Here is a 24,021-nt window from a genome sequence, read left to right as displayed (position 1 = left end):
AAATGCAACTAATTATTCCTGAGGTGCAGGTCACTCTTGTGTCGTTGGCCAGGAGTAAGTTTTATTTTGAATTGATAGTAACTGCACAATAATATTATAGAGTGTGATTTCCAGACCATGTTACTTGGATTATATAGTTCTTCACCCCAGACTCTGGTTTAGCTAATAAATATGTTTCTGTCACCGACATACCTAACAATAGCTCTCTCCTCGTTGCAGGATGCTGACGTTTAAAGCCATTGCGCAGGTGTTTATCCTGGGCTGTACCTGGATTCTCGGGTTGTTCCACTTTCAGGAGGAAACCGTGGCGATGGCCTATTTATTCACCATCGTCAACAGTTTCCAGGGCACCTTCATCTTCATCATCCTGTGTGTGTTAAATCCCAAGGCATGTGGTATTGTATTGGACGTTTATTAATGTTTAAGATGGAGTGGAAAAAAAAATCGCAACTTGTTAGAAACATAGCAGCAGGAAGAGGCCATTCAGCCCCTCGAACCTGTTCCACCATTCAATTAGATCATGGCTGATCTGAATCTAAACTCCGTTCACCCACCATGGTCCCATATCCCTTAATTGCCTAATAAAAATCTATCAATCTCAGTTTTGAAATTTTCAATTGTCCCCCAGCATCAACAGCTTTTTGGGAGAGAGAGTTCCAAATTCCCACTCCCCTTTGTGTGACAAAGTGCTTCCTGACATCATCTCTGAATGGCCTAACTCTAATTTTAAGATTATGCCCCCTTGTTCTGGACTCTCCCACCTGGGAACTAGTTTCTCTCTATCTAAACTATCAAATCCTTTAATCATCTTAAACACATCAATCAGATCACCCCTTAATCTTCTATACTCAAGGGAATACAAGCTTAGTCTATGCAACCTGTCCTCATAATTTAAGCCTTTTAGCCCTGATATCATTCTGGTGAATCTGTGCTGCACCCCCTCCAAGGCCGATGCATCCTTCCTGAGGTATGGTGCCCAGAACTGAACTCAGTTCTCCAGATGGGGCCTGACTAGAGCTTTTTATAACTGGTTCTGGTCAATGTTCCTGGTCAATGAATTGCTGTTGATCCACAGTATTTTAGGGCAGTGCTGATGGATCACCTTGGCTTATTGATGGGAGGTGATGGGGTAGTCCTTACACTGGGGCAGGGAGTCTGCCCACTCAACTCCAGATAACCCTGCAAGCCAGGAAGCTAGTAGGTAGAGTGGTCAGCTGTGGCTCAGCAGGTAGCACACTTACCTCTGAGTTATGAAGGTTGTGGGTTCAAGTCCCACTCCAGAGACTTGAGTACATAATTTAGATTGATGCTTCAGTGCAGTACTGAGGGAGTGTTAAGGTGCTGTCTTTCAGTGGAGATGTTAAACTGAGGCCCTGTCTACCATTTCAGGTGTAAACAATTCCATGGCACTATTCTGAAAAAGAGCATGGGAGTTTTCCCTGGTGTCCTGTACAATATTTATCCATTAATCAACACCTAAAACAGATTATCTCCTCATTATCTCATTGCTGGTTGAGGGATCTTGCTGTACTCAAATTGGCTGCCACGTTTCCTACATTACAACAGTGACTACACTTCAAAAGTACTTCACTGGCTGTAAAGCTCTTTGGGACATCCTGAGGTTGTGAAAGGCGCTATATAAATGCAAGGCTTTCTTTTGTTTTCCTCGCCAGCGACGCCCACATCCCGTGAACGAATAAAAAAATTTTTAAAAATTGGCTGTAAAGCGCTTTGGGACATCCTGAGGTTGTAAAAAGTGCTTCATAAATGCAAGATCTCTGTTTTTCTTTCCCTCGTGTCGGCCTAGATTACGGGCTTAAGCCCTGGAATGCAACTTCAACCCACAAACTTGAGTTTGAATCAGTCCCAACCCAGTCCCCAGTGATACTGGGCCACAAACACAGAACACCTGCAATTTGGCAGAATTCGGCCATAAACCTAACAGCTAAGCTGACAGATGGCTGGTGCGGGAAACAGACCAAAACGCGCTGGTATTCCTCTAAGGTAGAGGTTGATGTATCGTAGGCTGAACGTTAGTTTGCATAATAAAAACAGAAAATGCTGGAGAAGCTCAGCAGGTCAGGCAGCGTCTGTGGAGAAAGAAACAGAGTTAACGTCTCAGGTCGAAGACCTCTCGTCAGAACTGGTTAGTTTGCGTACCGCGTTTTATCATTAAATACTGGGTGCCAATATTGCGGGTCAAACAACTGAAGCATCCAAACCAATTGATTCTCGGTGAATCACCAGCAACTATTTTCGTGTCTTGTTTTCTAAACCACACTTGATGCTTTTTATAATAAATAACTTAATTTATGAGCATACTATTAGAACATTAATGCAGAATCTTAATTTACCATATTCAGCTGCAACATTTCGATAAATTCATTTTTTTTTAAAACCTTCTCTCAAGATAAGGGCTGAATATCAGAAGTGGATTATCACCATCTGCAAGACCAGGAAGAGTTTATTTGAATCTGACTCGACTAATGTGCCGTTATCAGTCACGTCGGTAAGTGTGCTTATATCTTCGACAGCACCTTCCAAACCCGCCAACTCCACCACCCAGAAGGACAAGGGCAGCTGGTGCACAGGAACACCATCACCTCCGAGATCCCCTCCAAGTCACACACACACCATCCCCACTCGGACATATATTGGCCGTTCCTTCAAGGTCACTGGATCAAAATCCCGGAACGCCCAACCTAACAGCACGAGTGGGAGCGCCTTCACCACACGGACTGCAGTGGTTCAAAAAGAAGGCCCACCACCACCTTCTCAAAGGGTAACTAGGGAGATGGACAATAAATGCCGGCCTTGCCAGCGACACCCATCTCCCCAGATGGATAACAAAAAAATTGTTTCCCAGTTATGTTCCATTTACTTCACACATCTTGAGTTGGTGTGAAGCAGTTTTCACATTGGCACACGCTGCACTGTCTAACTGAAGTTTCCCAGTAACAAACGAAGAGTGAATCACATTTCCTATCGTGGTGTGAAACCCCGGAACGAAGCACTCTTACACAGCTTCATCTTCACACCAATTGTAGTGTAACTGTGCCTGGTACAAAGCCAAACTTTTCAGGCCACTTGTAGATCTATGGTAGAGTTTAATGTTGGAAAAGAATTAATAGGATAGTTAGCTTTTAATACATTTAAAACATTCACTGCCAGTTATGAGGTTGATATGCATTTAAGTACAAACTCACAGAGTTCTGCGTATGTGTTTAACAATACATATACAGAGCTCCGCGTGCACACTGCATGTTTATTTAAGGACGCTCATACAAAGCTCTGTTTGAATATGCACACACACATCACTGCGTGAGCTTTTGAATATGCTTTTGCAGAGCTCTGTGTGTCTTTAATTTTATACACAGAGTGGGCAGGAGCTAAATGCACTGCCTTTACGCTACGAAAGCCACACAGACCACGGAAAGGTCCTGGGTCCACCCCTAGCCTGTGCCCAGTCAGCCCGTCACAGCTCACGGCAGCCATCGGGACACTGCAATTCTCCTCAGTGTTAGGAAGAATCAGCCTGCGTTCCCATTACTGATCTATTGACCAGCCCAGGAAAGTGTGTGCGTATTGTGTCAGAACAGGACTGGGATGGCAAAGATGGAATAATCTCCTGACCGACACTCATCGTCTAAGCTCACGAGGTACTGGAGGACCACCAGAGCCTATGAAAGTGTACCTCAGTCAGAGGCCCATGAAAGTGTACCTCTGTTAGAGGCCCATGGAAGTATACCTCAGTCTCTCAGTCTGTCCGTGAAAGTGTACCTCAGTCAATCCTGATGAAAGTGTACCTCAGTCAAAGGCCATGAAAGTATACCTCAGTCAGTCTGTGAAAGTGTATCTCAATCAGGCCCCATGAAAGTATACCTCAGTCATTCTGTGAAAGTGTACCTCAATCAGACCCCATGTAAGTATACCTCAGTCAGTCTGTGAAAGTGTATCTCAATCAGGCCCCATGAAAGTATACCTCAGTCAGACCATGAAAGTGTACCTCAATCAGACCCCATGTAAGTATACCTCAGTCAGTCCATGAAAGTGTATCTCAATCAGACCCCATGTAAGTATACCTCAGTCAGTCCATGAAAGTGTATCTCAATCAGACCCCATGTAAGTATACCTCAGTCAGTCCGTGAAAGTGTATCTCAATCAGGCCCCATGAAAGTATCCCTCAGTCAGTCCGTGAAAGTGTATCTCAATCAGGCCCCATGAAAGTATATCTCAGTCAGAGCCCATGAAAGTATTCCTCAGTCAGAGCCCATGAAATTATTCCTCAGTCAGACCCCCTGAAGATGTACCTCAGCCAGAGTTTAGACCTTCAAAAAAGGAATGGTTGGAAAAATAGCTGCGACCAGATTTCAAACTGAGAGTTATATTTTTCTCCACAGGAAACAGTGTGATCGGATGGTGCGTTGAGTTCTAGTTTTCTGGAACTCCACAAAGAGCTGACCGACCCTTTCTGACCTGTTACCAGATGTGGACCAAATCCCATGTGAAGACTGTGTGGAAATATCTAAAATTCCATAAATCTCCAATATATTTTCGCCTGGCATGGCAACCTTCAAGTATTTCCCCTCTGTGACCAGTGGGCACTGGAAGGAGTGGAGCGTCTTATAGATGCCAGTAATAATATTACGATTTTGTTTTATAAGTTTTCTTTTGATGAAAGTTTATTTTATGGTTAAGTTCCTTTATTAGTTGTACCCCCTTTAAAAAAGAAAAGGGCGGGGTGGGGGGAAGGGGAGGGTTTATGCGTAAATTGGGTTTTCTGTTGATGACACGGGGCAACCCAGTGTAATCCTTATGGATTGTTTAGAAAAAGGCATCCAAGTATTTCAGGGGCACAGACATTGATTTTCATCCATTAGATGGTTCTTTTTGTTCCTTTTTTGTGCTTCACTTTGTGCATAAGACACTTCAGGAACCATTTACAATCTACTGATCTGTTATGAGACAGTCGGAAGTTTTTAAGCCATTCTCTGGAGCACTGGGTTCGATGTGAGATGCAGAACCTTACTGTACCACTTTAGAATGGCTCTGTGAACGCATTTTTCAAACTAAGTTGTGTTAATAAAAGTACAGACTCAATTCAAAGCCAAGGTTAGTCTATATCTCCAACCTGCTTTTGGTTACCATGCTCCAGCTTCCAGTAAAGTTGGTTATCATATCAAGCCCCACTCCAGAGACTTGAGCACATAATCCAGGCTGACACTCCCAGTGCAGTATTGAGGGAGCGCTGCACTGACGGGGGGGGGCGCCATCTTCTGGATTAGATGTCAAACCGAGGCCCCAGTCTGCCCTCTCAGGTGGACGTAAAAGATCCCATGGCCACTATTTCGAAGAAGAGCAGGGGAGTTCTCCCTGGTGTCCTGGGGCCAATATTTATTCCTCAACCAACATCACTTTAAAAAAAATTATCTGGTCATCATCGCATTGCTTTTTGCGGGATCTTGCTGTGCACAAATTGGCTGCTTTGTTTCCAACATTACAATAGTGACTACACTTCATTGGTTGTAAAGTGCTTCGGGACGTCCTGAGGTCGTGAAAGGTGCTATATAAATGCAAGTCTTTCTATCTTTCTCGGCACAAACGTAGGAGGCAAATGTAACACTTGCCTGGCTCTCGTTCTACATCCTGGAGGTAATTTTATGAGGATGCGCTGCCAAAAATTTTCCAACCATTCATTTTACTGGTTGGAGATTGTGTGCAGTCTGCCCTGAATTTCCAATATTCGCAGATTCTCAAAATAACCCCTCCCTTCCCCCGAATATAAAGTGATAGCTATGCCCTCTCAGCTCCATCAGGAATGACTGAACAGGCTGGAGCTCTTTTCTCTAGAATAGAGAAGGCTGAGAGATGACCTGATAGAGGTTCAATAGGTTAGATTAGAGAAGATGTTTCCACTTGTGGGGGAGACCAGAACTAGGGGCCATAAATATAGGATAGTCACTAATAAATCCAATAGGGAATTCAGGAGAAACTTCTTTACTCAGAGAGAATTTGGAACTCGCTACCTGCATTTACAACAGTGACTACACTTCAGAAGGATTTCATTGGCTGTAAAGCGCTTTGGAACCTCCTGAGGTCATGAAAAGTGTTACATTAATGGAAGTTTTTCTTTCTTTCTTTCACATGGAGTAGTTGAGGCAAATAGCATAGATGCATTTAAGGGGATAAGTACATTAGGGAGAAAGGAATAGAAGGACATGCTGATGAAGTAAGATGGGAGGAGGCTGGAGTGGAGCAGAAACACCAGCATGGACCTGTTGGGCCGAATGGCCTAATTTTGCACGGTAAAATTCTATGTAAATGCTTTCAAAGAAAGGATACTATGAAAATTCTTTGTAGGAAGGACAATTCGGCTGAGATTGTAAATGAACTGCCCGATAACGTACTGAGCTACACAGACCAGGAAGGTCCAAGCTCAGTTTCGGGACTGGTGAAGTTTGTTAAACATCAGGGAAGTCCCGTGCCCAATTCGCAGCACAGGGCGGGAGGGGGTGATGATTGACTTCATGTGGCTAAAGCCTCAATCGCACTCAGCCAAAGAGCAGGTTCATTAATGCCACAAGTTCCTTCGGCACCCTCGCCTATCCCAGAATTTCAAGCCCTCTACGCCTTATTAAAGTGAATGGCCTAATAAAGCTGAAGGTTAGGTCAGGTTGCCAACCCTCCAGGATTGTCCTGGAGTCTCCAGGAATTAACGGTTAATCTCCTGGACACTGCTGTGAGCAACACCCGGGAGAAAAATCACAAGGGCGTCAAGAAAAAAATGGCGTGTTTCTTCAATTTTCATTTATTAGTTATAAAAATATTGGAGATGAGGAAAAACGGCTGTTTGACTGACAGTCCAGAACCATCCAATCAGGTAATGAAGAGTCTGTTCGCTTTCCAATTGGCCATGGGCAGGCGGGGCACCGCAAGGATGGACGTGTTGGGTGACCAATGGCGGGAGTGTTGGGGGCAGGCCGTAAGGTCATGTGACGATACTGCCAGGGATACATCCAATCAGAGTTGGCAACCCTAAGGTAAGGGCATGAAAATCTTGAAAGGACAATTCATGCTGATTTTTTATAAAAAGACCACGACTTGTGTTTCTGAGCATTGAGCCCCACTACACGCTGTACGCTGATGATGAACATCACCCTTCCATCTCCACCATCAGTTCTACAACCACCTCTGTGTTGTCAGACATTAAGTGGTGGTTGCACCAGAGCATTTTCCAGTTGAACTCTGGGGAAACCGACGCCATCTTACTTGGGTTTGGTCAATCCCTTGTTCCTAACTCCATCCCCTCCCTGGCTGCTCACTCGGGTTGAACCAAAAGACGGCGCATTCACGGCGTCCCGTTCGATCTGGAACTTAGCTTCAAACCCCATATCGTGTCCATCGCAAAGACCACATACTTCCATCCCCAAAACATTGTCCACCTCCTCCTCTGACACAATACTGGATTTCTTAAATGGCTTCATCTCCAGCCACCCAAAACAAACTCCAACTTATCCAAGTCTCCCTTGGGCCCGTGCTGTCTTGCACTAGGTTCCACTCATCCATCATACCATCCTAACAACCTCCACTGGCTTCACCCTGTCCCTTAACACACCAAATTCAAAATCCTCGTCCTCATTTTCAAATCCCTCCATGGTCTAGCATTCAAAAGAAAAAGAAAGACTTGCATTTATATAGCGCCTTTCATGACCTCAGGACGTCCCAAAATGCTTTAAAGCCAATGAAGTACTTTTGAAGTGTAGTCACTGTTGTAATGTGGGAAACGCGGCAGCCAATTTGCGCACAGCAAGATCCCATAAACAGCAATGAGATAAAGGACCAGATAATCTGTTTCAGGCGTTGGTTGAGGGATAAATATATTGGGCAGAACACCGGGGCAAACTTCCCTCCTCTTCTTTGAAATAATGCCATGGAATCTTTAGCGTCCACCTGAAATGGCAGACAGAGCCTCGGTTTAACATCTCATCCAAAAGACAGCACTCCGACAGTGCAGCACTCCCTCAGCACTAGACTGCTGCGTCAGCCTGATTATGTGCTCAAGCCTTGTGCTATTCCTGGAACCCCTCCAGCGATACAGGCCAACTCGTGCCCTAAGGTCCTCCATCTCTACCCTCTTGTGAATTCCACCACCTCCCCATCCTAAGTTACTCACTTGGTGGCAAAGCTTTCAAACGAGGATGAGAATTTTAAAAGCCTCTGTTCACCCTTCAGCCCACTCCTTTGGCATTACGAGCAAATAACACCACCACAGAACGAGAGAGACCAGGTACGAGTAATCTCAGGTATGAGATTCACTCAGCGAATACAGTCTGCTCACCAGACCTTGTGTGATTAGCAGGATATGAAGAGGAGGAATCTTTCATGTTCTAACGCCCTTTTATTGCTGATATCTAATGCCCATATTCTGATCAGAATAAACCCCAGGTCACCAAGAAATACAAGAGTAAAAGAGGAAGCATTGAACAACGCACAGAAAGAAATCAACTGGATAAGCACGTATCGATGACTAAATAGAATATCTGCTCGAATATTTGCTAGAGTTGTTAAGTTAAAACACACTTTAGAAAGACATACAGCCGTATCAGTTTTTTTAGCCAGCAAGGAGACAGTGTGAAGAAGAAATTTACTGCAGTGTAGATAAGGGAATAATTTCTTTTGTAATAAAGATTGGAAGAGATAAAACATCAAAGGCGAACATGTAAAACCCGTTAATTCCTAGTGCAAGAAAATCAAAAAGTTAGTATGCAGGTGCAGCAGGTGATCAAGAAGGCCAACAGAATGTTGGCTTTTATTGCTAGGGGGATAGAATATAAAAACAGGGAGGTATTGCTGCAGTTATATAAGGTATTGGTGAGACCGCACCTGGAATACTGCATACAGTTTTGGTCTCCATACTTAAGAAAAGACATACTTGCTCTCGAGGCAGTACAAAGAAGGTTCACTCGGTTAATCCCGGGGATGAGGGGGTGGACATATGAGGAGAGGTTGAGTAGATTGGGACTCTACTCATTGGAGTTCAGAAGAATGAGAGGCGATCTTATTGAAACATATAAGATTGTGAAGGGGCTTGATCGGGTGGATGCGGTAAGGATGTTCCCAAGGATGGGTGAAACTAGAACTAGGGGGCATAATCTTAGAATAAGGGGCTGCTCTTTCAAAACTGAGATGAGGAGAAACTTCTTCACTCAGAGGGTAGTAGGTCTGTGGAATTTGCTGCCCTAGGAAGCTGTGGAAGCTACATCATTAAATAAATTTAAAACAGAAATAGACAGTTTCCTAGAAGTAAAGGGAATTAGGGGTTACGGGGAGCGGGCAGGAAATTGGACATGAATTTAGATTTGAGGTTAGGGTCAGATCAGCCATGATCTTATTGAATGGCGGAGCAGGCTCGAGGGGCCGATTGGCCTACTCCTGCTCCTATTTCTTATGTTCTTATGTTAATTCACTAAAGGATAAGTGAGCTGATCAAATCCAGTTGATTTCTTTGTGTCCGTTATTCAATGCTTCCTCTTTTGCTCTTTTGTATTTCTTGGTGACCTGAGGTTTAGTCTGATCAGAATATGGGCATTAGATATCAACAATAAATGAGCATTAGAAAATGAAAGATTCCTCCTCTTCATATCCTGCTAATCACACAAGACTGTATTCGCTGAGTGAATCTCATACCTTTAGATTACTAGTACCTGCTCTCTCTCTCTCTGTGGTGTTGTTATTTGCTCGTACTGCCAAAAGGGGGGCTAAGGGTGAACAGAGGCTTCTTGGAACTCTGCACTTACACACTCCAATGTTTCAGTGCATGGACGGTCAATAATTTGCACTTTCTTCTGCATTAATAAGCTTAAGCTCATCCAAAACTCTGCTGCCCGTTTCCTAATTCGCACCAAGTCCTGTTCACTCATCACCCCTGTGCTCGCTGACTAACAATGGTTCCCAGTCCACCAATGCCTCATTTTTAAAATTCTCATCGTAGTTTTCAAATCCCTCCATGGTCTCGCCCCTCCCTATCTCTGTAACCTCCTCCAGCCCTACAACCCTCCGAGATCTCTGCACTCCTCCAATTCTGGCCTCTTGCACATCCCCGATTTTCATCGCTCCACCATTGGCGGCCGTACCTTCAGCTGTCTAGGCCCTAAGCTCCGGAACTCCCTCCCTAAACCTCTCCGCCTCTCTATGTCTCTCTCCTCCTTTAAGACACTCCTTAAAACCTAGATCTTTGACCAAGCTTTTGGCCACCTGTCCTAATATCTTCTTATGTGACGGATAGGCATGTATAGATTATTAAATAGGATAAGCTAGTTAGCATGACATCGAATTATAATGAGCCATTATTTGTTGTCAAAATAACGGTGAGGTTAACGACACTTGCTGTTATTTTTGCCCAAATGCGACAACAACTTCAGGCGAGGGGCAGATGTGCAGTTAAACACGGAAATCCAGAAGTTGCTGTCCGAGAGACACTGCTCTACCATTAGCTTCGTGAAAACGGCATCGCGCTGTCTGCCTCACCATTGAAATGCATTGAAAGGTGTGAAGTCGCTGTATTTGTGCACTAGATACAAACTAAACTCGCCAAAGAAAGTTAAGTCTTGTCCATTTCAGTCTAAGTAACCCTTTTAACGATGCGACAATAGTTAATTGCTACCAGTCAACCTCTCTGGCAATGAAAATTAACTATTACAAGTGTGAAGTCTCATTCCTTCAGGTTTTAATCTAATCTTTCTTTCTGTCTCTAACGGGGCAGTGAGGGAAACAAGATATCTGGAACCTGAGCGAACAGGACAAGCAACTGTGTATCTCCTTAACCGATCAGATTGAAGGATTGAGAAATTAACAACACAAGGCCTGAGAAGGAAGTGTAAATTAGAGTGGGTGAATTCAATGTCAAATTAGGTACAGAAAGAGAAATAGAGAGAAAGAAAGATTGGATTACGAGAGAGAGAAAAAAAAGTGACAGAAAGAAAAAGTTTTTATAAAAATGTAATTGAAAGATTTCTTTTTAAATGTCCAACAATTAAAACCTGAAGGAATGAGACGCCACACTTGTAATAGTTAATTTTCAGTGCCAGAGAGGTTGACTGGCAGTAACTAACATTTATCACATCGTTAATAGGGTACTTAGGCTTGAAATGACTTGACTTAACTTTCTGTGACGAGTTTAGTTTGTATCAATCGTGCAAATACAGGAACTTCACACCGTTCAATACATTTCAATGGTGAGGCAGATGGCGAGATGTCATTATCACGAAGGTAATGGCATCCCGGACAGCAACTTTTGGATTTCCGTTTAACTGCACATCTACCTTCGCTTGAAATCGCTGTGCGATTTGCGAATAAATAACGGTGAGCGCCATTCGCTGCACCGATATTTTGACAGCAAATTCTGAGCCATTGTAAACAACACGTTCAACTCTGTTTACTGAGTCCAAGTGCCTCCAAGCTTTCCTCATAACTCCAACTAAGGGTCATCCTCTTGGCCCTTCTCTGCACTGCCTCGAGTGCTTGAAGGTTGCATCGCAGTAATAGTTGGCCTTAAAGGCCTGACTCCCACGCCCTTCGACCATGTGGGACTTCTTCTCCTGCTACTCCTGTTTCAGCTCCTCCAAAGTGTCTCGTATGGAGACTCGATACTGCAGCCTTGTTGCTGCAAGTTACCTCAACAACAAATTGCATTTATATAGCGCCTTTAATGTAAAACATCCCAAGGCATTTCACAGGAGCTTAATCAGATAGAATTTGACATCGAGCCACATAAAGAGATATTAGGACAGGTGACCAAAATCTTGGACAAGGAGCGTCTTAAAGGAGGAGAGAGAGGAGAACGGGTTTAGGGAGGGAATTCCAGAGCTTAAGGCCTGGACGGCTGAAGGCACGCCCGCCAATAGTGGAGCGAAGGAAATCGGGGATGGACAAGAGGCCAGAATTGGAGGAACGCAGAAGTCTCGGAGGGTTGTAGAGCTGGAGGTGGTTACAGAGATAAGGAAGGGCGAGGCCAGGGAGGAATTTGAACACAAAGATGAGAATTTTAAATTCAACGCATTGCAGGACCGGGAACCAATATAGGTCAGCGAGTACAGCGGGGTGCTCTGCTCACCAATTAACTCTGTCAGATCCTTCTGCTGTTTTAATAGCAGCTTCAATTGTGTAAAACTTATATAAATGTAAAAGTACATTACTATGAGGCACTTTACAGCCTTCTGGCCTCAACATTCAGTTCAACAACTTAGATCATAACGACCGCTCCCATTCTCTCGTGCAGCAAGTGCTGATAATGGTTCCACTGTAATCATTGATAGCTCCCCAGACCCATCTTTTGTTTATTATCCCGTTACCACTCCCTTTTGCCTTGCCTTTTGTCATTTAATCACTCCTGCCCTCCACCCGATCACAGACCTTCCCTTTTGTTCTTTCCTCCCCTCTCCCACCCCACCCCCACCCCCCTCCCCCGACTCCCTCCTTCTTCCTTTGCTCTGCATTTGCTTATAAACTGTCACATCTCTAACTTTTTCCAGTTCTGATGAAAACTCATCGACCTGAAACGTTAACTCTCTCAATAACTGCAGCAAAGCACACAATCAAGGCTCCCACTAGCTCGAACACAAAGACCAAATAAACCTCCAAAATGTTTTGTAAAGTGGCATCTGCCGAACAGCAAACGTTTGATCGAACTATCTCCTGGATATAACAGGCAAAATAATGTTCAGATACTGGCAAAGTGAAGGTATACCTCAGTCCCACATGCAGACCCTCACACTGAGACCAGGCTATCATATGCCATGTGTTAAAATATACTATTATTGCTCATATATAATACACACTGTTACTGTCCATATATAACGTACTGTTGTGTTCCATATATAAAATATACTGTTACTGTCCATATATAATGTACAGTTACTGTCCATATATTACATATACTGTTAAAATCCATATACAACACGTATTGTTAATATATGACATGTACTGTTACTGTCCATATATAGATGTCTACATCCAGACATGTACTGTTTCCCTCTATATCTGTAAATTGTTGCTGCCCATATATAACATGTGCTATTAGTGTCCATATATAAATAAACTATGCTATTTCTCAGTAATATGTTTGTATAACTGGAGCTTCCCTCCAGCACAGGGCCAGTTCCTGTGGATGACGTAGAGTGTGTAGAAATGTTGAGGTTGTGCTCAGACACGCTCAGTGTGTGAGAGGTGCTCTCTTGAGTCACTGGTCCGCAGAGACCACATCTTTGGACAATGATGGAATCAAGAACGCTGTACCTGATACTGGGTGAGTAAGGGGTGATCAGATGGGGTGACTAGTCCAGGCAGTAAATAGAAACCGTGTTGAATGTGAAATTTAATCCTTCCGATGGGGAAGGGATGTCTAACCAGCAGTGCTGATGAGTGACTCAGTCCTGTTCAATCGTAGGAAAAAGGCGGCATTCAGTGTTTTCCATGCAACTGTGTGATAAGTTGGGAGGAGGCTCGTGTGGAGCATAAACGGCAGCATAGACCAGTTGGGCCGAATGGCCTGTTTCTGTGCTGTAGATTCTATGTCATTCCATGTAACTGGCTGGATATTCCTCCCTGTGAGCCGCACAAAGTTACTATCAGGCAAAAACTGCACGGTGCGATACTGACAGAGCATCGCAGGTTAAAACCACAGACACGATCACCATAGACAGTGATGTGAGGGCAGGAAGTCCCAGCAGAAGGCAACATGAAGAAGGAATTTACTGGAGTGTAAATATGGGAATAATTTCTTTTACAATAAAGATTGGATGAGATAAACCATCAAAGGCGCGCACATAAAACCCGTTAATTCACTAAAGGATAAGTGTGATATTCAAATCCAGATGATTTCTTTGTGTGCGTTCATCAATCCTTCCACTTTTACTCATTTGTATTTCTTAATGGCCTGGTTTAGTCTGATAAGAAAATCCAGCAATAAATGGGCATTAGAACATGTAGGATTCCTTCTCTTCATGTCCTGCTATTCACACAAGGTCTGGTGATCAGTCTCTATTTGCTGAGTGTGTCTCATACCTGATGGTCCCTGGTACCTTTTTAAAAATTTGTTCATAGGATGTGGGTGTTGCGAGCAAGGCCGGCATTTATTGCCCATCCCTAATTGCCCTTGAGAAGGTGGTGGTGAGCCGCCTTCTTGAACCGCTGCAGTCCGTGTGGTGAAGGTTCTCCCACAGTGCTGTTAGGAAGGGAGTTCCAGGATTTTGACCCAGTGACGATGAAGGAACGGCGATATATTTCCAAGTCGGGATGGTGTGTGACTTGGAGGGGAACGTGCAGGTGGTGTTGTTCCCATGTGCCTGCTGCCCTTGTCCTTCTAAGTGGTACAGGTCGCTTGTTTGGGAGGTACAGTCGAAGAAGCCTTGGCGAGTTGCTGCAGTGCGTCCTGTGGATGGTACACACTGCAGCCACAGTGTGCCAGTGGTGAAGGGAGTGAATGTTTAGGGTGGTGGATGGGATGCCAATCAAGCGGGTTGCTTTGTCCTGGATGGTGTCGAGCTTCTTGAGTGTTGTTGGAGCTGCACTCATCCAGGCAAGTGGAGAGTATTCCATCACACTCCTGACTTGTGCCTTGTAGATGGTGGAAAGGCTTTGGGGAGTCAGGAGGTGAGCCACTCATAGCTGAATACTCAGCGTCTGGCCTGCTCTTGCAGGCACAGTGTTTATGTGGCTGGTCCAGTTAAGATTCTGGTCAATGGTGACCCCCCCCCCGATGTTGATGGTGGGGGATTCGGTGATGGTAATGCCGTTGAATGTCAAGGGGAGACGGTTAGACTCTCTCGTATTGGAGATGGTTATTGCCTGGCACTTGTCCGGCGCAAATGTTACTTACCACTTATCAGCCCAATCCTGAATGTTGTCCAGGTCTTGCTGCATGCGGGCTCGGACTGCTTCATTATCTGAGGGGTTGCGAATGGAACTGAACACTGTGCAGTCATCAGCGAACACCCCCATTTCTGACCTTATGATGGAGGGAAGGTCATTGATGAAGCAGTTGAAGATGATTGGGCCTAGGACACTGCCCTGAGGAACTCCTGCAGCAATGTCCTGGAGCTGAGATGATTGGCCTCCAACATCCACTACCATCTTCCTTTGTGCTAGGTATGACTCCAGCCACTGGAGAGTTTTCCCCCAGATTCCCATTGACTTCAATTTTACTAGGGCTCCTTGGTGCCACACTCGGTCAAATGCTGCCTTAATGTCAAGGGCAGTCACTCTCACCTCACCTCTGGAATTCAACTGTTTTGTCCATGTTTGGACCAAGGCTGTAATGAGGTCTGGAGCCGAGTGGTCTTGGCACTTTGAGAGTAGACTGATGGGGCAGTAATTGGCCCGATTGGATTTGTCCTGCTTTTTGTGGACAGGACATTCCTGGGCAATTTTCCACATTGTTGGGTAGATGCCAGTGTTGCAGCTGTACTGGAACAATTTGGCTAGAGGTACACCTATTTCTGGAGCACAAGTCTTCAGCACTACAGCCGGGATGTTGTCGGGGCCCATAGCCTTTGCTGTATCCAGTGCAATCAGCCGTTTCTTGACATCACGTGGAGTGAATCGAATTGGCTGAAGACTGGTTTCTGTGATGGTGGGGATATCGGGAGGAGGCCGAGATGGATCATCCACTCGGCACTTCTGGCTGAAGATGGTTGCAACCGTTTCAGCCTTGTCTTTTGCACTCACGTGCTGGACTCTGCCATCATTGAGGATGGGGATGTTTGCAGAGCCTCCTCCTCCCGTTAGTTGTTTAATTGTCCACCACCATTCACGACTGGATGTGGCAGGACTGCAGAGCTTTGATCTGATCCGTTGGTTGTGGAATCGCTTAGCTCTGTCTATAGCATGTTGATCCCACTGTTTAGCATGCATGTAGTCCTGTTTTGTAGCTTCACCAGGTTGGCACCTCATTTTAGGTACGCCTGGTCCTGCTCCTGGCATGTTCTTCTACACTCCTCATTGAACCAGGGTTGATCCCCTGGCTTGTTGGTAATGGTAGAGTGAGGAATATGCCAGGCCATGAGGTTACAGATTGTGCTGGAATACAATTCTGCTGCTGCTGATGGCCCGCAGCGCCTCATGGATGCCCAGTTTTGAGCTGCTAGATCCGTTCTAAATCTGTCCCATTTAGCACGGTGATAGTGCCACACAACACGTTGGATGGTGCCCTCAGTGCGAAGACGGGACTTCACCTCCACGAGGACAGTGCGGTGGTCACTCCTACCAATATTCTCATGGACAGATGCATCTGCTTCAGGCAGATTGGTGAGAACGAGGTCAAGTAGGTTTTTCCCTCTTGTTGGTTCGCTCACCACCTGCCACCACCTGGCCAGTCTGGCAGTTATGTCCTTCAGGACTCGGCCAGCTTGGTCAGTAGTGGTGCTACCGAGCCACTCTTGGTGATGGACATTGAAGTCCCCCACCCAGAGTACATTCTGTGCCCTTGCCACCCTCAGTGCTTCCTCCAAGTGTTGCTCAACATGGAGGAGGACTGATTCATCAGCTGAGGGAGGGTGGTAGGTGGTAATCAGTAGGAGGTGGAATAAAAGCAGAAAATGCTGGAAAAGCTCAGCAAATGAAGCAGCATCTGTGGAGAAAGAAACAGAGTTCACGTTTCAGGCTTCTCTGGTGGTGTTATTTGCTCGTACTGCCAAGAGGGTGGGCTGAGGGTGAACAGAGGCTTCTGAGAACACCTCACATACGCACTCTACAGTTTCAGTGCTTTCACGGACAATAATTTGCACTTTCTTATGTATTGATAAGCTCGAGCTCATCCAAAACCCTGCTACCTGTATCCTAACTCACACCAAGTCCCGTTCACCCATCACCCCTGTGCTCACTGACCTACATTAGTGCCCAGTCCGGACATGCCTCGATATTAAAATTCTCATCCTTGTTTTCAAATCCCTCCATGGCCACGCCCCTCCCTATCTAAGCTCCTCCGACCCTTCAACCCTCCAAGATCTCCAACAAAGCTGTCCACAAAGTGGCACAAACTGACACTTGGGGTTTATAAGTTCCACCAGAATCATATGCCGTGAAATCGCGCTGCACCAGCCCATGAACTTTAACCCCTTAATCGGCAACTTGGAGACAACGGTTGTGCAGGGGTTTTCTTTTTAACTCTCTGGTTACTGCTTTCGGACGCCCAGAGGTAAGGCTCAACCGAGGCTGAAAATTTTTCAAAATGATTGGTTTTATTGACATTCAAACAGAACACTTTTACAGATCGAGATGCTTACAACCTTAGTCAGTCGTACAACTCGAAACTCAGAATGATCAATTCTTCTACTTTAGGAGACTGAGGGGTTAATTCTTTGTTGCCACCCTTCTTGTGCTCTGCTTCTAGTCTGTCTCTTTGAACTTATTAAGATGGCTATTTTTATATCGTTCTTGCTGGTGGCAAAACAGTTTGCTGATGTGTATTACAGATTCTCACAGTGTTTCAAGGCCTGGTCAAGCAGATGTCTTATCTCTAACCTCGGCCCTTATCTCCGCGAAAATGCAACAAGTCTCATTCAGTCTTCAACTGAAGCAATAATAATATCCGTGAAAGCTTTCGGACTTAGTCAAGCTTCCCAGCATGCCCTCGATTTCGGTCAAGTTTCAAAGTTCAGTGTTTCTAGTCCATTCTTCTAGTTTTCCTTAAAAGCTGGTATTAAAAATCCATATTGAAAAGTCCCAATTCCTTCAGCTGGTTTGGGACATGACCGGTAACACCAGGGCAGTCGGGGGCACTCGTCTGCCACTGGGTTTGAGGCACACTATTGGGGCAGTGCAGAGCAGATTTACCTTCCACCTGGCCTGCCCTGGGAATGTTCAATGCTGACATTGGGTATCAGGTGGAAAAGAGCTCCATTCTTCAGCACTGTTTTCATTTTCAGGTTTTCTTTTCAAAAGGAAACAAGCTGATTAACAACTATTTCAAAAAAGAACAGTGTACAACAACAATTTGCATTTATATAGCGCCTTTAACGTAGTATAAGGTGCTCCACAGGAGCGAAATCAGACAAAATTTGACACCGAGCCATAGAAGGAGATATTAGGACAGGTGACCAAATGCTTGGTCAAAGAGGTAGGTTTTAAGCAGCTTCTTAAAGGTGACGAGGTTTAGGGAGGGAATTCAAGAACTTACGGCCTAGACGGCTGAAGGAACGGCCACCAATGGCGGTTTGAGGAAAGTGGGGGATGCACAAGAGGCTAGAGTTGGAGGAACGCAAGGACCTCAGAGGGTTGTAGGGCTGGAGGAGGTTAGAGAGATAGGGAGGGGCAAGGCCATGGAGGGATTTCAACACGAGCATGAGAATTTTAAATCTGAGGCGTTGGTGGACCGAGAGCCAATGTAGGTCAGCGAGCACTGGGGTGATGGGTGAACGGGACTTGGTGCAAATAATATTTCCAAACACATCAACATTTTCTTTACCTCCCAGTGATCTACTTTGGCAATGGATGGGGCCCAGGGAGAGTGAAGACCAATCAGTGCCAACCTGGATTCCATTTTGCAAAGTATAAGACCTGCATTGGTGAGTCATGACGTGTATACTGGCTTCTCCTCTTCCTTTCTCACTCTCGCATCGATTCCTAACAATGGTCACTAGACGGCAGCAAGATTTATAAACTCACTTTGAGAAACATTTCCAGCTGGAGGTATGGTGTCAAAATTTACAGATGTTTCCAAATTGCGGGGGGGGGGGGGCGGGGGGGAGTGGATAGAGCTAATAATGTGGAGGAATCCACCAAAATATAGGACAACATCAATAAGCTCGCAGAGTGAAATCAACATAGCGAAGTGTGAGGTGGTTCATTTTGGTCAGAGGAATGAGGAGGCTACTTATTCCTTGGAAGGTAAGAAACTAAATGGGGTGGAGGAGCAAAGGGATCTGGGATTACAGATTATTAAATCACTAAAAGTAGCAACACAAGTTGATAAGGGCATAAAGAGCGCAAACAAAGTGAGAATGTGGAACTCGCTGCCACATTGAGTGGTTGAAGCAAATACTATTGATACATTTAAGGGGAGGGTTGTTGCATAGATGAGGGAGAGGAGAATAGAGGGATATGGGGGCAAAATGTGATTAGAGTGGGAGGAGGCTTGTGTACAGTATAAACACCAGCAGTGACCAGATGGGCTGAATGGCCTGTTTCTATGCTGTAGATTCTCTGTAATTGTATGATTATATCTGCATCCACTTTGACAGTTACAACTTTAGAGTCAACTGTACGTTACACTAATTGTAACTGAGCATAGTCCACTGGAGTGAAGGCTGATTCAAAATAGCCATTTAAAACCTATGCCATATCCTGGGTGTTCACCTGGAATCTGACCTGAGGAATCCTTCATGGGCCACTCTGATATCAATGTTTATTGCCTTTAGCTGGGATTGATACCCATCGCTGTTCTCCTGAGAGTTACATGAAAGTACATAGACTGTACAGCACAGAACCAGGCCATTCGGCCCAACTGGTCTATGTCGGTCTTTATGCTCCCCCTGAGCCTCCTCCCACCATACTTATCTGACCCTATCAGCATATCCTTCTGTTTCTTTCTCCCTCATGTGTTTATCCAGCATCCATGCTATTCACCTCAACTACTCCCTGTGGTAGCGAGTTCCACATTCTAACCACTCTGGGTAAAGTTGTTTCTCCTGAATTCCCCACTGGATTTATTACTGACTATCTTCTATTTATGGCCATTAGTGTTGGTCTCCCTCATAAGTGGAAACATCTTCTCTACACCTGCCCTATCAAACCCTTTCATAATCTTATATACCTCTATCAGGTCACCCCTTTCTAGAGAAAGGGGCCGCAGCCTGCTCAGCCTTTCCTGACCTGGTATCATCCTTGTAAATCTTTATTGCACCTTCTCCAGTGCCTCTATACTCTTCTTTAAATATGGAGACTAGATCTGATCACAGTACTCCAAGTGTGGTCTATCCAAGGTTCTATACAAGTTTAACATAACTTCTCTGCTTTTCAATTCTATCCCTCTAGAAATTAACCCCATTGCTTCGTTTGCTTTTTTTATGACCTTATGAACCAATTGTTTCCTTTTAGTCTGCAAATATATTGTTGCTTAAGTCTGATTTCTCCTTTAACTAACTAGTCACGTTGGCTTTGTGCCTTGATTTTGACTCTAAGGCTTCCTTTTGCATCAGGTTGGTTTTGAAGGGATTCCTTTTCTCTTGTGTTGGTAACTTTCCCTCTTGGTGGGTTTGCCCAATTGACCCGATTCCATTCCTCTGCCGCCTTTATAAATCTAGCCCTCTTGAAATCTGGAACGAGCATTAAATTCTCGGTTTGTCTGATCAAGTTGAATTTAATCATATTCATCTATTCCCCATATGGTGGTCTGTTGCCCACATGGTGGCCTGATACTGCATCAGGATGACTAAATAAAAACTTAATCAAGAGCAAAACAATGTAGGTCTCAGATAGAAATACAGTAAAACTGGGAGTAAGGCACAGGGAAATGTCTGGGCACTCAGTGTCAGCATCAACTCCCAAATCAGATGTAGTGCAGTCAAAAGCAGAGTGAAGCTCTCCACACTGCACCTTGACCCCTGTTTCAGGGTCTATCATTTCCATCTGGGGTCTTTCAGTGAGGCCACCAATTGTGTCAAATTGTGGGCAGTTTTGTGCTGTGGATTCACACCCACCGGAGACTGATCTGCAACTCCCCAGGCTAACTTCCTGTAGCACTCTTACAGATTTGCACAGAATTACATTCTCCTGTAGCTTCTCCACGGGGCCAGGCTAGACTCTCTGTGGATGGGAACCCTTGGCCTCTCGATAGTTTCTGAGAGATCACAGGAGCTCCTGCCTGCAGTGCGCAACACAGTTCCGAACCTAAAGGGAAGCGACAGTGTGAGGTAGGAGCTGGAACCAGGACTGGCCGTGAGGAGTTAATCGGTGTGGGCGAGAGTCTCTAGGGAAGCAAGAGGCAGGTTTGCCTTTGTTAAGGAGTTGAATTGCCTCAGGGAGGTGGCACTATGAAGTAGGTCAGAGTGACTGTTTTAGTGAACCAATAGTAAAGTTGACCCATTGAATAAATGCCGGCCTTACTCGCGACGCCCATAGCCCATAAATAAATGTTTTAAAAATTTGAATTCTGCAATATTCAGAATGTACCACATTAGTGGAACATGTTTCTAGGACCCCTCGTGCGTCCAGCAGAGGCAGAATTCGGAAGGATCGCGTAAAATTCTCAACTTTCTGTCCTAACCCGACACCAATATCAGTTCAGAAGCATTAATCCCTTCGCTAACACCCAAAGGAAAAATATTCACTGGTTCCCACTGTGTCCCTTAATTTACCAAAAGGTAAAAGGAATCTTGTAATCCTTTTTCTCTTCATCTCAGATGACGATGAGTGTTATGATGAAGATGCTTCAGAAGCTCGATGCGGTGTGAACACAATATGTCACAATACACTCGGGAGTTTCTACTGTACCTGTAAGAAAGGATTCGTCACCCGATCAGGAGAAATGATCTTTACCTCCCTGACACACTGCCAAGGTAAAGAATCTGTTCTAATATTGTGCCTTTTTCTGTACGTGTTGAAAAGGATACATGCATTTGTCCTGCATCCTCCTCCAATCCATTTGTTCGAATTCTTCCATTTTCTCTTTGAATTGAGCCTTTTTAAAGTTGTAAGTCTGACTTCTGGTCTTTGGCATAATCATGTTAACCTTGATCAGTCTGTGGTCCTTGTCGCCCCTGGTGGGGGGGTGGGGCTACAACCTCCATTTCCTGAACATTGTCTGGACCATTTAAAAGAAAGAACTTGTATTTATAAAGCACCTTTCACAATCTCAGGACCTCCCAAAGCACTTTACAGCCAATGAAGTACTTTTGAAGTGCAGTCACTGTTGTAATGTAGGAAATGCGGCAGACAATTTACACACAGCAAGATCCTACAAACAGCAGTGAGATAAAGGACCAGATAATCTGTCTTTTCGTGATGTTGGTTGAGGGGTAAATATTGGCCAGGACACCAGGGAGATCTCCCCTGTTCTTCCTCAAAATAGTGCCATGGGATATTTACATCCACCTGAAAGGGCAGACAGGGCCTTGGTTTAATGCTTCATCTGAAAGACGGCACCTCCGACAGTGCAGCACTCCCTCAGTACTGCACTGGAGTGTCAGCGTTGATTTTGTGCTCAAGTCTGGATTGAGACAGCAGTGACTACACTTCAACAAAAGAGCACTTCATTGGCTATAAAGCGCTTTGGGACGGCTTGAGGTTGTGAAAGGCACTCGATAAATGCAAGTCCTTTCTTTTCAGTTTGTTTAGAGACGGAATAATGCCAATAGTGAGACCCACTTCCCCCTGCCAATCTCTACAGAGTGTGTCACACTTTCCAGATATATCTCCTCCATAACCATCATGATAACTCAGTCTTTCTTGAGGAAATTCAAGATATTACTTTCTCACTAAATTAGGGAAGTTCAGTCACTTCACAGTGAGGAGCATAATTTAATTTGCACCGTCACGACTAAATACAGGAAACACCTGTATGTTTGAGGAAGTTACATAGCTGCACACTTAACTATTGTCAGTGGACAAAACCAAATGTCTATTTCGGGAAGGTGGCAATCACGCAATGCTTATGAGGGGTAATTTTACAAATGCACACTCCCGGCATGAGAGTTGTCCATCGGGACCAGATATGGGGAGAGAGATCAGTAGTTCCCAGGATTCTCTTCCCAATAATTATAATGGACACCGTATCCCAAGGAGCCCTTGACCCCCACACTCAAATTCCCAATATGTGCTCTCAGCTTCTCCTGAATTCCCTATTGGATTTATTAGTGACTATCTCATATTTATGGCCCCTATTTCTGGTCTCCTCCGCAAGTGGAAACATCTCCTCCGCGTCCACCCTATCAAACCCTTTCATAATCTTAAAGACCTCTATCAGGTCATCCCTCAGACTTCTCTTTTCTAGAGAAAAGAGCCCCAGCCTGTTCAATCTTTCCTGATAGGTATAAACTCTCAGTTCTGATATCATCCTAGTAAATCTTTTTTGCACCTTCTCCAGTGCCTCTATATCCTTTTTATAATATGGAGACCAGAACTTTTCACAGTAATCCAGGTGTGGGTCTAACCAAGGTTCTATACAAGTTTAACATAACTTCCCTGCTGTTCAATTCTATCCCTCTAGAAATGAACCCGAATGTTTTGTTTGCTTCTTTTATGGCCTTATTAACCTGCGTTGCCACTTTTAGTGATTTGTGTATCTGTAGCCTGAGATCTCTCTGCTCCTCTACCCCATATAGACTCATATTTTCCAAGGATTACGTGACCTCGTTATTCTTCCTACTAAAATGTACCATTTCACACTTATCTATATTGAAATTCATTTGCCAATTACACGCCTATTCTGCAAGTTTATTAATGTCTTCCTGTATTTTGTCTCAGTCCTCGGTATTAACTATATCCCCCATGAAGCCTGATTTTCATTGTCCTGTTGGTTTTCTATGATGTTTGTAGCATTAGTTTATATGGAGTTAAAATAGAAACTGTTAACAATTCTAACTTATTTCCCACAACCTCAAAAGTCTTTACCTCACTCAGTCTTCCTTTCTTCCCATAATCTTTAAGATTTGTTATCAACTAATCACTATTTGATTTACCTCATCTTCTCTTTTACATTTTTCGACCTTGTACTATGGGCCTTGACCCCTCTCCTAGCAGACAAAGCTATCGCACGCATTGGCTGATCAAACTACACAGGGTTACAACAGAAGAAAGGATGATGGAACCATCAACGGCAACTGGGAAAACACCCAAATGCACTTCACAGCAGTGTGATCAGTCAAAAATGGACACAATTTTGTACCCATGAACTTAGGATTGGGATCGTTCTCCTGACCATAAATTGTCCTTTGTATTACACACTTCATTTATAACAAGGAACATAATGCTGAATCTGGACCAGGAATGGCCTCACTTGACCCATTTATTCCACATGTCTAAGATACA

At 44.5% G+C, this 24,021-nt stretch overlaps 2 protein-coding genes across 3 annotated transcripts in view; both read left to right on the top strand.

The window, feature by feature from the left end:
• The window catches only part of LOC137304512 (adhesion G protein-coupled receptor E2-like), a 50,410-nt gene extending 45,304 nt beyond the window's left edge, over window positions 1–5,106 (top strand). For both annotated transcript variants that reach the window (XM_067973147.1, XM_067973146.1), the window contains 3 exons: window positions 220–388; window positions 2,411–2,509; window positions 4,401–5,106. In XM_067973147.1, the coding sequence (XP_067829248.1) occupies window positions 220–388; window positions 2,411–2,509; window positions 4,401–4,412 (280 nt within the window). In that variant the 3' untranslated portion in view covers window positions 4,413–5,106. The remainder of the gene's footprint in view (window positions 1–219; window positions 389–2,410; window positions 2,510–4,400) is intronic.
• Window positions 5,107–13,224: 8,118 nt separating this feature from the next.
• Window positions 13,225–23,492, top strand: LOC137304248 (cysteine-rich with EGF-like domain protein 2-B). The gene is made up of 4 exons (XM_067972802.1): window positions 13,225–13,303; window positions 18,468–18,560; window positions 21,396–21,551; window positions 23,458–23,492. Exons 1-4 carry the CDS (start codon window positions 13,270–13,272, stop codon window positions 23,490–23,492), a joined length of 318 nt encoding a protein of 105 aa, XP_067828903.1. The 5' UTR covers window positions 13,225–13,269.
• The last annotated feature ends 529 nt before the right edge of the window (window positions 23,493–24,021 follow it).

This window comes from Heptranchias perlo, chromosome 37 (assembly GCF_035084215.1).
Source record: "Heptranchias perlo isolate sHepPer1 chromosome 37, sHepPer1.hap1, whole genome shotgun sequence".
NCBI classification, from domain to species: Eukaryota; Metazoa; Chordata; class Chondrichthyes; order Hexanchiformes; family Hexanchidae; genus Heptranchias; species Heptranchias perlo.
The sequence above is the reverse complement of the archived record's forward strand: the minus strand, read 5'-3'. Positions and strand labels throughout refer to the sequence as shown.